The sequence below is a fragment of the Alligator mississippiensis genome, chromosome 12 (genome assembly GCF_030867095.1).
Source record: "Alligator mississippiensis isolate rAllMis1 chromosome 12, rAllMis1, whole genome shotgun sequence".
In the NCBI taxonomy this organism is placed as follows: domain Eukaryota; kingdom Metazoa; phylum Chordata; order Crocodylia; family Alligatoridae; genus Alligator; species Alligator mississippiensis.
The window spans coordinates 66,059,352-66,071,901 of record NC_081835.1 but is presented as its reverse complement, the minus strand read 5'-3'; the positions used below and the strand labels follow the sequence as shown (position 1 = coordinate 66,071,901).

The following is a 12,550-nucleotide window of genomic DNA, read 5'->3' as shown; positions in this document are numbered from 1 at the left end:
TCTGCTCAGAGCGCGCTAGTGGAAATCCCCACCACCCAGGCTCAAAACCCATTATTTCCATTGTAATGGCATCTCGGGGAAGTACAGGGAGGTCCTTCTATCCTGGGCACGAAGCCAGGTCATAAGTCAGGGCTGCCTGTAGGAGGGAACAGGGATTTCCTTGCTGGGGGCACGCTGAGGCCGTTTGGCCAGGCAGGGTCAGGCGTGCGCGCGTCCCGCAGCCGCTGCTCAGTACCTGCGAGCAAAGTCCCCAGGCAGGCCGCGCAGGGACGTCTCTGGGTTTGTCCGGGTATGTCGCTGCTCGGGCTCCCTCCAGCAGTGACCGGGCCCTGTGTTCCCGTTGCAGATGTGAAATACCTGGAGAACCACAGCCTGGCCAAGGACGCGCAGGAGAAGGCCAACGCGGCGCTGCTGGAGTACACGGTGTGCCACTACCCGCACGCCACGGACAAGTTCCGGCAGCTCCTGCTGCGGCTGGCCGAGATCCGGGCCCTGAGCATGCAGGCCGAGGAGTACCTGTACCACAAGCACCTGAGCGGGGAGGTGCCCTGCAACAACCTCCTCATCGAAATGCTCCACGCCAAGCGGACTTGAGCGCAGCCTCCAGGCGACAGACTGCAGCGGTGGCGCCCGCTGCGGGCACCGAGGGCTGGCCGGCCCCGTGCCCCAGCTTTGCTATTGAAACTGGACTCTTGGGAAGTTTCAGAGGATTTATTTTAATATACAGGAACTCTGGTTTCACAGCTCTGCCACCGCCCTGTCCTGTCCTGTGCGGGCTGACCCGCCAAAGACCAGCCTCTCACCCGGCAGCAAGCTCCCCTCCCAGCCACTGGCTTCGCCCGCAGCGGGGAAGGGCTGGGGGCGCCCTTAGCTATGGCTTGTCTCTTATTTATGTTCCTTTCGAGCTGCCTTTTCTTAGGAGGGACCTGCCCCCAGCCCCTCTGCCTGCTAATGTGGAGCGTCTTGGGGATGCCTCCTCCCGTGGCAAGGGAAAGAGGGGAAGGGCTCCATGGCCAGCTTGCCTCCTCGGAGACGGCACCCGGCTCTGCTCGGTGGGGTGGAGCATTTGGGGAGCAAAAAGTCAGGGCTGGGGGTCGGCAGCAGGAGGGCGATGGAGGCAAAGGGTGCTATGCGGGGAGCTGGCCACCCAGCACGAGCATCCTGCTCCTGCCCTGTGTTTGGGAGGGAGCAGACAGCCAGGCTCGCCTCCGCCGGGGGGGTCTGCACTGCAGCTGCCCCCCTCCGCCGGGGCGACCCTGCCCTGCCACCACGGTGCCACGGCAGTGTGGCTGTGCAAGCCTGCCAGCCCACGGGTGCAGCTGGGGGGTGGGCAGGTCTTGCCCCAAAGTAAAGGGGAAAAGGCTGGGGGTGAGGAGGGGTGAGCGAGCAACGGGACGACAGATGGGGCAGTGCCAGCAGTCAGCCAACAGCCAGCGTTAGATAACACACGGGCTCTGCCTCCGGGCATGCTTGGCCTGGTGTGCCAGAGTGGGGGTGCTCTCCTCCCCAAGGAGCTGATCCTGCTTGGGTAGCGCGCCGTGATGCCAGGGTGGCACCTCGGAGCCGCTACCACCCCCAGCGCCGATCCCCGTGGGTCTGTGTGGGCCCCAGGGAGCGAAGCCTTTGGGGAGGGGATGCTCCAGCAGCACGGGTCTCCCCTTAACCCATGCCTTGAATTTCCGTGCAGGGTGCCCGGCTCCTGGGAGGGAGAAGCACTAGGAACCAGACCGGGAGCAGGAGGTACCCTGCAGAGGCCATCTGTCCTCGCCACGTGTCCCGACAGGCTGGCAGCCTGCTGGCACTGCCCCGGGGACGGAGCGGCGATTACCCTCGGCGGCACTGTCCTACCTGACCCGCTGCGGGACCGGGTTGAGCAGCCCCCGGTCCAGCCTCTCCCCGTGCGCCGAGCTCTGCAGAGCACACGGAAACTCCCCGAGGCACAAGCGAAGAAGGCGCTCGCTCTCCCCGTGATGTCCGCGCGGGCGCCGGAACTGGGGGTCCAGACCTCCCTGGCAGACATGCCCCGGGGCTGCTGGAGGGCTGGCTGGCCAGTGCATCCCTGCTCCCCCTGGCCAAGATGGAGCAGTTGGCAGCTGTTAGCACCTCTGGACCGAGCGTGCACCCCTTTGGGGCCAGGCCGCAGGAAGCCCGGATGCTTTTGGCCCCTGGTGCACGAGCCGCCTCTGTGCTCACCAGCACAGCCCTCCCACGCGGCGAGCGAGGCCGGCCGCGGACATCAGACAGCAGAACCCCTCTGACCCGAGCACGGCTCCCTCCCTCCCACCCGTGGCAGCCGCCCAAAGTGCTGCCTTCGGCCCGTCTCCCTTCCAGCACAGGTCCGTCTTCACGGCCGCCGCCACATGCTAGCGCGCCCGCAGCCCTTTCTCAATGCCTTCATGTTAGTGGTGAGTGATGGTCCCTTGTAACCGTTGGTTCCAGTATATCTCCCATCCCAGGCGCTCGCTTCTGGTCTAGGGAGGGCCGGCGGCGCGGTGCGCTCAGGAGCTGGCGCGGCCAGCACGCGCCTCCCTGCAGACCCGGCGGCTAGAAGCAGCTCCTGTCCCGGCCGCTTGTTAGATGCAGAAGAGCATGTTTGTTTCTGCCTTTCAGCCTGTTAGTGCGTGTCCCGCTCCCGGTCCGTGGTTCGGTTTCACTTCGTACTTTGTGCAGTTCAAGAGCTGGGATCTGGTTCGGGCGTGAAAAGCTGTTTTATTTTTCAGACAATGAGAAGTGTCCTTAAGTGTCTCTCTCCCTCCTGCGCTCCGGCCGCTGACCCTCTCTGCCCCTGGCAGGAGCTGGCTGTTCCCTTCCTTGTCAGGATCAAACCACTGTAATAAATTTTGCAGTTCACTTCAGCCGAGCGGCTCGTCTGGCTTCTTTGCAAATACCCGATGAGCTGCCCGCAAGCGGGCGCCTGCGGCTCGCACCCCCTCGGGCAGCACGGCCGCCCCCCAGGCAGGGGAGGGCACGGGCTGGCACAGAGCTGGGACCTGCCGTGGGGCAGGGCTGGCCGCCGCGCATCCTTACAGGCCGCCCAAAGGCATCGTCCAGCCCCGGTGACACGCAGCAGCCCTCTGGCCTGGATGGAGCCTCCCCAGCCCTGTGGCCGGATCCATTCCCGTGCTTAATCCTCCTTGGCTGCGAGCCAGTTTTGTCACAGCCTCGCGTGCACTGGGGACTTGTGCTCAAATACACGCTCCCTTTGCTCTTCTCCAGCCTCGGCAGCCCCCGGGCTTTCGCCCTCCGGGTTGGACTCTCCAGCATCTTTCCTAACGTCATGCACCGGGCGCTGGGGAGGTCTCGCCAGTCATGCCAGGCTCCAGCTCGCCCAGGGGGGAGGCGGGGTGCTAGCAAGGAAATCCCTCTTCCTCCCAAGTCGTAGAAAATGAGGGTGGGAAGGGAGCTCAGGAGGTCGCATCCCTGCTCGGAGCAAAACCAGCCCCAACTACATCCTCCCAGCCAAGGCTTTGTGCAAAGATGGAGTCCTCTGAGCCTGCTCAGCTGAAACCCTGCAGAGGGCACGGGTTGGAAAGCCAGCCCATGGACCAGTCTGGTCTGTGGGGGGATGCTGGGGCACAGCCTGACCCTGGCAATGGGGAGCAGGGGAGGCAGGCACGCAGACAAACCGCAACAGAGACCGGGGGCTTTAAAATCCACATTTATTCTGCCAGGAGACGCAGCAGTCCGGTACATACAGGCTGCGGGCACTACGCCTAGGAGGACAACAGGAGACACGGTCTGGGGCAGAGAGGACAGGCCAGCACGACCCGTTTGTCAGAGCGACGCCATGCGAGGCGGCCGGCGGCACCAAGCCAGCAGCCGTGTGCCCAGCCCGCAGCGCCCTGGGCCCTGTTCTGCAAGGGGGGACGCGGCACAGGTGCAACCTCCTCTGTCCATGCCAGGGAGCTGGCCTGCTGCCCCATGCCGACACCAGGCTGGGGCATCACCGTGGCCGGGGACTGTTGGGGGGTGGCAGGGACCACGGGTCCTTTCCCAGGCAGGGCTTCTGCTGGCTGCCCCCTGCTCCTCTTGCCTTCGCTCGGCGGTCCCCTGCGCATGGCCAGCCCCGAAGGGCGCAGCAAGGCAGGACCGCAGAGGATGGTCTTCCTCTGGGAGCCAGCACGTTGCAGCGGGGTGGCCACTCGGGAGAAGGCAAGGAGGCTTTGCTGCCTCGGGGAAGCTAGGGGAGGAAGCTGGGGGCTCGGGGGCGCTCACAGGGCCCAGGACTAAAATGTCCTGTCAGCGAGAGGTGCTGGGAAGGGCAGGGGAGCAGCTGGGCACCAAGTGAGGAATGGGCTAAAAAGCCCTCCCTTTGCACCTGGGAAAACAGCAGGGTCCTCCCCCAGGGTGTGAGGGGCTGAAGACGTGCCTCCCCCACTGCCCAGGGGCCGCAGCACAGCGTGGAGACCGCTGAAAGCGGGGTGGGGGTGCTTGTCCTGGGGCCAGGCTGTCTCCCTGTGCCTCGCCCCGGTGCTGCCTGGAGGAGAAGCCCCTGCCCTTTACCTGAGGGACACCCCCGGGTGCCAGGAAAGCTTGGGGCATGTGACCCACCAGCACGGGACTGCCCCCCACCCCCTCGCAGTGCCAGACCAGCCCCCACCCCCAGGCCTGCTGCCTGTCCGCTGCACACACTGGAAGGAAGTGGCGCACGTTCGTCAGCGTTGCACGGCATCCGCAGGGCACGGCGTGGAGCCAGGAGCCCCGTGGCCACGGCCCGCTGTCCTGCCTTCTGCCTGCAGAGCGCTGGGGTCCGGGGCAGGGGTGGGGAGGGGTGGGGGGGGGGTCCCCTGTGTGCACGCCTCAGAAACCTGTCACAGGAGAGAGAAAGACATGCCTTAGCCAGGCTCCGGGCAATGGGGGAGTGCACCCTGTGTGTGCACCCCATGCACACGCCTCCCTTTGCCCGGTCTGGAGCGGGGTGTGGGCAGCCCGCGTGCAGGGGACAGGCTGCTGCGCACCGGGGAGTGGGGCATGAGGTTAAAGCATTAGGGTGAAAGCACTGTTAAGGTTAAGGGCGGAGGGGCTGGCTGGCTCAAGGGGGTGGGTGGCCAAGACCACTTGGTTCTTCTACCCTGCAGCAAACAACAAGCCTATGGCTGGGAGTGCAGCAGGGGCCAAGGAGAATTAGGCACTTGATGCACATCGTCATGCTCTAGCACAGAGCCGGCTGCACAAGCTGCTCCCCCCATGGCCAGGGCCCCGGCGCGAGGGTCCTTGCTGGCCTTGCTAAAGCCGGTGCCAAGGAGAGCAGGGACCGGGTAGCCGAGCCCCCCGACAGCCGTGATGCTGCAGCCACGGCTCCGTCCGCGCACAGCCGTCCCGGGCAGCAAAGCGGGGCCCCGTGAGCTCCTGCTACTGCAGATTATTAAATTACGATTTAAAAAAGTGGCCATTTGACGCCTCGTGGTGATCTTCTGGAGTGGCTTAATATTGATCACAGAAGGACCGGGCCCTGGAGACGAGAAGATCCATGTTGCTATGTGCGGCTTAGCAACATATGAAATGTATTCAAAGGGAATAATGAAATTATCATGGGGAAACAATGCAGCCATCACTTGACGAGATGGAGGCTGCGGAGCCCTCTTGTTCGCCAAGACAAGAAAGCCCGTGCTCATTGTCTGCACAAACATGCGCACCCCTGGCCGTGCCCTCCTCCATAGAGGGGTGTTATGAAGCTGTGCCGCACGTTCTGCGTCATGTGCCGCTTTGTACAGCTGGGCAGGAGCTCATTACGGGGGAAGCGCGAGGCCTCTCAGCGTAAATTGAGTCCTTAGCAGGGGAAAGTCTGTTGTGAGGACCCTCAATCTTGTGGGGGTGGAAGCATGGGGGAGGGAAAGCACCTGGCCGCTCCGGCACATCAGGAGATATCGCCTGAGCCCGGCGCAGGGTGGGACCCGGCCTGGGTTAAGGGTGCGAACGCTTGTCTTCGAGACCTGCAATGCACTGGAAAGACAGCCCCAGTGCCAGCAGGAGCCGGCGCGGGAGATGCAGCTGTCACTAGGCCCCTATACCCATCGCTGCCATCCGAGCCGTGCTGCGAGCAAAGACTGCGGCAAAGGTTTCCAACCCCGCAGGGTTAGTTTTTCTCATGGGACCAGCTCCCACAGCAAGCCCCAGGGCTGGGGCGGTGCATAGGGGTCATTTGTGACCATCTTTCGGGTGTGCCAGAGCAGGAGCCGGCCCTGGGAAAGAGCTACGAGGCCGAGGGTGGCAGGGCTGGGTGCTCCCGCGGGGGGGCTTTGCTACACGAGCGTGTGCACACTGGGCCCTGCACGGTGCCAGTGCGACTCCACGCAGCGAGACCACCACAACCCAGCCCAAACAGGAAAGAAAAGGCTGTAGCGAGAGAGTTACCTGAGCATTTGAACGCTGTCAGCTCTACCGCCTGCAAAAGGGGAGAACATGGGTTAACTACCGTGAAGGCACAGCCCCGTCCCCCCGGCCCTGCAGCTTGCTGTGGTCTCTCCCCTCGGGACCCGGCAGCAGACGGTGCTAGACCATCCCCAGCACCCTCCCGGGGCTGCCTAGCACCCGGCACTACGGGACATCCCCCACCCGCCCTTCCACAAAGGCTTGATCTCACCAACAGAGACCAAAAAGCCTTGAGCAGTGGCCGGAGGGACCAACCAGCCCAGAGGAGACACCAAAAGCAGCTCGGCACAGCCGCCGAGGGTCTCCGAAGGGCTTGGCTGCCTGTGCGCACGTTCCTCGGAGGGCAACCCCATCGGCTCTAGATTGCATTGCTCTGACAGCTTAGCACGAGGGACCGTTCGGAAAAATTGGGCTCCCCCCACTCGCCGTCGTGCCTCGTGCCGGAGAGTGGTGACAACCACTGTTCAACAGCACCGGGGAAGTTCAGGGCTTGGAAACCCCGGGGAAGAGGGGCTCGGAGCCAGGGCGGAGGCGGCCGGCAGGGCTGACAGCGCTTTCTTGACCACAATAAACTGCTGAACAGAGCTTGAAAGCAAGATGATGTGCAACGGGCACTGGTGCTGTGCCCCTGTCCCGGCACGGTGCGGCGCTTGGCCACTTTGAGTGTTTTCAGCCTTTTCTAACCGGTGTCTTCTCTTAACCAGCGCGGCGGTACGTTTGCATCTCATTCGTGGTACCGTTTGCAAACGTCTCATGCGCGGCTTGCGAGTCACGCAGCCAGAGAGCGGAGACAATGCCGCTGGCTTATGTAACCAGTCAGCCCGGCACCGTCTACTCAATGGCGAGCCATGCTAGCGCACCCAGCCCGAGCTGCAGCGCCGGCGAGCGTGAACCTAACATGCAGAACAAGCTGTTTCCAACATTTGACCTTTCTAAATTCAGTCATTCGCTCCTGGCGAGCACCGGATCTCGCAGCACTGAACCGCTCGTGACGAGAGAACATGACCGGGCTTGTGCAAAAAGTCCCTTCTGAAGGCAAATGAATATCTGCAGGAGAAAGCCTCCGCTGTCCTTCCTCCCCCACAGAGACGCATTCGCACGGGCAGGCAACGCTCCTATTTTGAATTTATATTACTTAGAAAAGGGAATGAAAACACATTAATGCAGGTGCTTAAGTAACCAAGAAAAGAAGTGCTGGGTCACCGTAGCACAGCATCCAGCTAATTCTGTCTTTGCCTTTAGTCCACCAGCTAGGAAATGCTGTGGCCTTGGCATTTAAGAGATCTACAGTCTCCTGTACTAATGCGCCATGCATTAGACAACTCAAGCCTCCTGGTTAATCTCTTTAGCCCATGTCTCATATTTTGTGCCAAGTAGCTTAGCAATGGGCCTAATTTACACAGCCAACACCTGGCCCATTCAGAAAAGCACCTATTGGAAATCCTGGTGGGTACTTATCACCAGGGAGAGCAGGAACATTAAACAAAAAATAGACCATGAGAGCTTTGCTCCAAAACAATATGCAATATCTAAATGCTCCTCTGTAGTGCTTCACATCGATGTAGGGAGGGCGTGAGAGTAAGGTGAAACTAGTCGCACACAAATGAGTCTCCCTTTCAAGGTGCGAGCTGCTGAGGTTTGCACAAGAGGAGCCGCCACTTGGGGAATGAGCCAGGCCCGGAGCCAGAGCGTGGCCGGCCCGTACCTGACAGAGCTCACCGGACTTAGCCGAGGACTAAGGCAGGCTGGCCACGGCCGAGCGGTGGGTAAAACCGAAGCACAGCACAGTTTCTAGTGCACGCAGGCCAGCCTTGCTCTGCTAGTCCCCATCACGGCTGCGTCGTAGCCTAGCAGACTAAGAGCAAGGCTGCCTTTCCCCTACGGTAAGGTCTGTCACTGCATGTCCTGACCTCATGGGATCATCCGAAAGTCAGGCTGGAAGGGTTTCACAAGGTCATCCCAGCCAGCCCCCTGGTCAAGGCAAGATCACCCCTGCCTAAATCGTCCCGGCCAAGGGTCTGTCCAACCTGCCCCTGACAGTTGCCACGGATGAAGATCCCACAGCTTCTCTAGGTGCTTGCTCCTGTGCCCGACCGCCCTAAGTCCCACCGCTCCTCCTCATCTCCAACCTCAGTTTCCCTTGTTGCAGCCTGAGGCCTTTGCCTTGTCCCCTGCGATTAGCAGCCTCTGTTATCAAATCCCCCTCAGCCTTCTCTTCTCCAGAGGAAATAACCCTTCCCTCCGAAGTCTTGTCTCTCAGGCCCCCGATCATTCTTGTTGCTCTGCGCTGGACTCTTTCCAACCTGTCCACGTCCTTCTTGCAGCAGGGCCCAGACCTGCACGCAGGACCCCAGGTGTGGCCTAGGTGTTCACAGCCTGCAGGTACGTGAGGACCACCCTTCTTCCTCGCAGGGCTGAGTTTACCGGGGTAAATTCACATCTGCTTTTGTTTTCCAGCAGCGGGTCTCCTGCCACGTGCATCACACGGGTTGAACAAGACACAGGCACGTGGCTGCACCTGGCATGGGGCTGCAAGCACCACCCCCCACTGCCGGGGCGGCCGCTCGTTAGTGTAATGGCAATGTAAAGAGCTACGGCACACTAAATTGGCCGGGTGCTGCTGATCAGCACGCACCGACACACTCAAACTCTTCTGCATGCCTGGGTCTTTTAGGCTGTACCACATTCTCCCACATTTTAACCCAAAGAATATTTTCACGGAGGCCTTGAAGGGCAGTGACTCTCCTTCAGGAAAGCCCTGAGAAGAAGGTAACTGCCCCCGTTTTGCACGTGGAATAACTGAAGCACAGACAGATTCAATGACTCCCTCGAGGTAAAAAACAATCCTGTGGCACCGCGGAGTCCCGAGTGCGAGCCTTTTGCTCGCCCCACGTGCGCCCGTGCAAAGAGGAGAAGCACTCGAGGCATTACGTACCGGTTTGTCTGGTGACATGATGGATGAGATCCCCATAGGGATTTTGGCACCGAAGTTTCCTGAAGCGGGAAGGGATACAATGAATGTGGGTGCACGGAGAACAGAAGCGTGCAGTCCTTCCCCAGGAGCCTCCGGTTTCCCCCCGGCCGCGCTGTCTGAGGAGTGGCAAGGGAGCTCGAACCAGAGAGGAAGGTTTAGTTGGAAGATCCAAAACCCCATTTCCCAGGCCAGGACATCAACTGCAAAATGCAACCCTGCTGCTGTGCCTCCGGGGAAGGCCCCGCCGGCGTCATGGGTGGAGGAACCCCTCTCCTGCAATACGTGCAGCCTGGCAGACCCATGCATGGACTGAAGGAAGCCAGCTTCCCCGGGAACACAGCCATGTATTTGGCCACTGGAGAGCCTCTCCCCCTGGGTGGAGCGTGACCCCAACAGCATTGCTGTTACGCTCCGTGGCCGTGGTGTCGGGCTGGGTTCAAACCTTTGCCAGACGAACGTGCATTGAAATCCAAGCCTCTGCAACAGGCGGGTTTGCCGCCACCCCTGCAGTCCTGCGCTCACCCCGTGATGCCCGAGGAGGCTCCTTACCTTTGTGGGTGATGTTCTTCAGCGGCGGGTCTTTCTGCACAGGGGTTGATGCGACGCTCTCGGGTGCAGAGGGGTTCAGCCTGCCCGTCTCCCAGGACGCCGTGTTTCTGGGACTCGACAGATAGTTGATGGGATGGGAGCAATTCTACGACAACAAAGCAGCAACACTGGTGACGCGCTCCGGACCAGCGACACGCGGCCGAATTGCCGTGATGCTGTGGGCCGGCTGCTCCCCGAGCCCTCCGATCCCTGAAGAGCAGGGGGATGCCCCATGCCCCTCCGTGTCCTCTGCTGAAGCGGTGGTTGCCACCCTCCCCGTGCCACGCAGGACAGATGTGAGCAGCCCCGTCCCCCTGACGAGCACCGCACCGCGTACACCCTCCAGGCCAGGCTGCACACAGAAGACCCCGGGCGCTCAGTGTGACCGGCACATGTACAGCTGAAGGGGAATCAGGGCCCACACCTGGATTTAAAGGGAGTCGGAGGAGCAATAGCCAAAGGGGTTAAGCATGAGAGTCTCAGACAAACAAGAGCTGAAACCCAGGCCTTTTGCATGGCCCGGAGGTCAGCCCTGCGATGGAGCCTGTCTATCATAGGAGCGTGGTCCCGCTGGGTCTCCCCAGAGCCCCTCATCTGCTCCATCGGTCCTGCCGCCAAAGCAGGGCCCCCCCCGAGGTCACTCACTGTGAACGAGAGCGCTTTCTTCTTGTCCTTCATCCTCTGTATGGCGTTCCTCACCTGCAAGTGGAGCAGGGCATGAGACAAAGCCAGGGGCAGAGGGCTGCATCCACACCTGCCCCAGCAGCAAAGGCCTGGGTGGTGCGTGCTAAGTCTCCAGTTACTCTTTTTATGGCTAATGCACAACTTTTCCAACCACGGATTCCTCTTACCTCGCTGTTATAGAGGGCATAGACCAGGAATATATACAGGCCCTGGAAGAGAGGGAGACAGCACAAACGGTTACAGGAGCACGTTTCCGCTCTGCAAGGGAAGACATCGGTACAGGTCTGTCTTTGGCTCTGCGTGATGGGAGGAAACGGGTTCAGACTCAGACGCTGAAAACCACATATTACTCTGAAGCTAAAATCCAGGACCCGCTTGGCTCTGCTGGGGCCAGACTTGTAGAAGGAAAGGATAACCCCAGACATGAGGGCCCGTGGGAAATGGGGCAAGATGGGTTTTGCCAATGGTGGATCGTACCAGGCTAGTCTGATACGACCGCTGGTTTTCTAGACCAAGGAGATGTGTTGGAGCTAATCTCTCTGGAGGTGGAAAAAATGACTCAATATGGGGCAGTTGTTGCTTACAGGGGAGAAGACATCTGGGGCTGGCCGAGGGAGGCCCGCGGGCTCCCCGCCGTCCCTGCGCCCAGGTCCAGTACTTCATTCACGGGCGAAGCAGAAATGCCTCAAAGAACACGTCTGATACAGCTGCCTCCCTCCAACCCCAGATGTTTCAGCGCTGGGCGAGGGATTGGGGTGGGAAGGGCTGACATCCAGGAAACTCCCTTTTTGTCGACTGAAGTCGGTACAAGGAGAGCGGAGCAGGGCAGGCGGAGGAGAGCGAGCCTCTTTGGTGAGCGGCGCCCGCCTGCGACACATCCAGCCCTGCCCGCTCCTGGGGCAGTGCAGACATGCAGATAAAGCCGGGCACAGCTGGACGCTGCTGCCTCTGCCAACCGCACGCCCTGACCGCTGAGGCTTTCTGAAGCCCACGTCCACCACCCTGCCCTTCTCCCCCCATCCCAGAGCCGAGGGCCGGTCGCATGCTGTCTGCTCCACCACCTGGAATCACGGCCTGGGCAGAGGGGCAGGAGCTCCATCCCCCCGGTCACCTGTGCAATAGGTCATTTAATTGCAATCAGTAATTGAATGATCTGTGAGAAGACAGAGTGAGATGCTGAGCTGGGGGCCAAAACCAGGCCACGCACCGGGGACCAATTACAGCCTTAAACCCCAGCTTTTGCCCTTAGAAGCAGGCCTATCAGCCCGGCAGATTTATGTTATAGCTGTGGGGTGTTTGTTATCGCAGCGAGATAAAGCGCCTGGACTAAGAACAGTGATACGTCTTGCCTTCAATGAGCTTTGCTCTTGGCAAGCCTTGTAGTAGCAAGAGCTTGGCACGGTGCCGTGACCTGTCCTTCAAACAGCAAAGCCGGTCACTCCTACGGACCAGATTTCTGGTGAGGCTGCCAAGGCAGGTCTTCCTTGAAATAATCACTGTGCAGGGAACCGGGGGGGAGAGGGAGCCGTGGGGTTGGCTCGGGGGAGGGCCGGGGAGAAAGGAGGCCCAGCTGCAGAGAGATGGGAAGGGGCTGAACTCCAGAGCGGAGCTCACCCAGCTCGAAGCACCCCCTGGTCTGTGCTCAGCCCCCGCCGGCTCGCCGCACGCTTCGCCAGCACAGCGGTCATCGCAGGCTCAGGATGTGCACAAAGCAGCAGGGACCCCTGTGACCGCTTCCAGTTGCTCCCGCGATGCAAACCTCCCACAGCAAGGACACGGTCATGTACTTAGCCGCAGGACTCCAGCGGTAGCTTGGCCCCTTGGCAGGGCACCGTGGTGAGGGTCAAAAGCACCAGACTCTATGCCCCTGACTTCATCACTCTGTGCCTAGGTCTCTCCATCTGTAAAATGGGGTGATGCTTCTCCACCTTT

General features: G+C 61.0%; 2 protein-coding genes across 4 annotated transcripts in view; one reads left to right on the top strand and one right to left on the bottom strand.

Annotated features, from left to right (window-relative positions):
* Nucleotides 1-2,855, top strand: part of NR5A1 (nuclear receptor subfamily 5 group A member 1) — a 28,390-nt gene extending 25,535 nt beyond the window's left edge. The window contains exon 6 of the mRNA XM_006271311.4: nt 347-2,855. Coding sequence (XP_006271373.3) covers nt 347-594 — 248 coding nt within the window. The 3' untranslated portion in view covers nt 595-2,855. The remainder of the gene's footprint in view (nt 1-346) is intronic.
* Nucleotides 2,856-3,642: 787 nt separating this feature from the next.
* The window catches only part of ADGRD2 (adhesion G protein-coupled receptor D2), a 30,416-nt gene continuing 21,508 nt past the window's right edge, over nt 3,643-12,550 (bottom strand). The window contains exons 20-25 of one of the 3 annotated variants that reach the window (XM_019500980.2): nt 10,786-10,827; nt 10,580-10,633; nt 9,896-10,040; nt 9,308-9,366; nt 6,355-6,385; nt 3,643-4,808 (exon numbers count right to left, since the gene is read on the bottom strand). In XM_019500980.2, the coding sequence (XP_019356525.2) occupies nt 4,801-4,808; nt 6,355-6,385; nt 9,308-9,366; nt 9,896-10,040; nt 10,580-10,633; nt 10,786-10,827 (339 nt within the window). In that variant the 3' untranslated portion in view covers nt 3,643-4,800. The other 2 variants (XM_019500979.2, XM_019500977.2) reach the window with 2 other exon arrangements.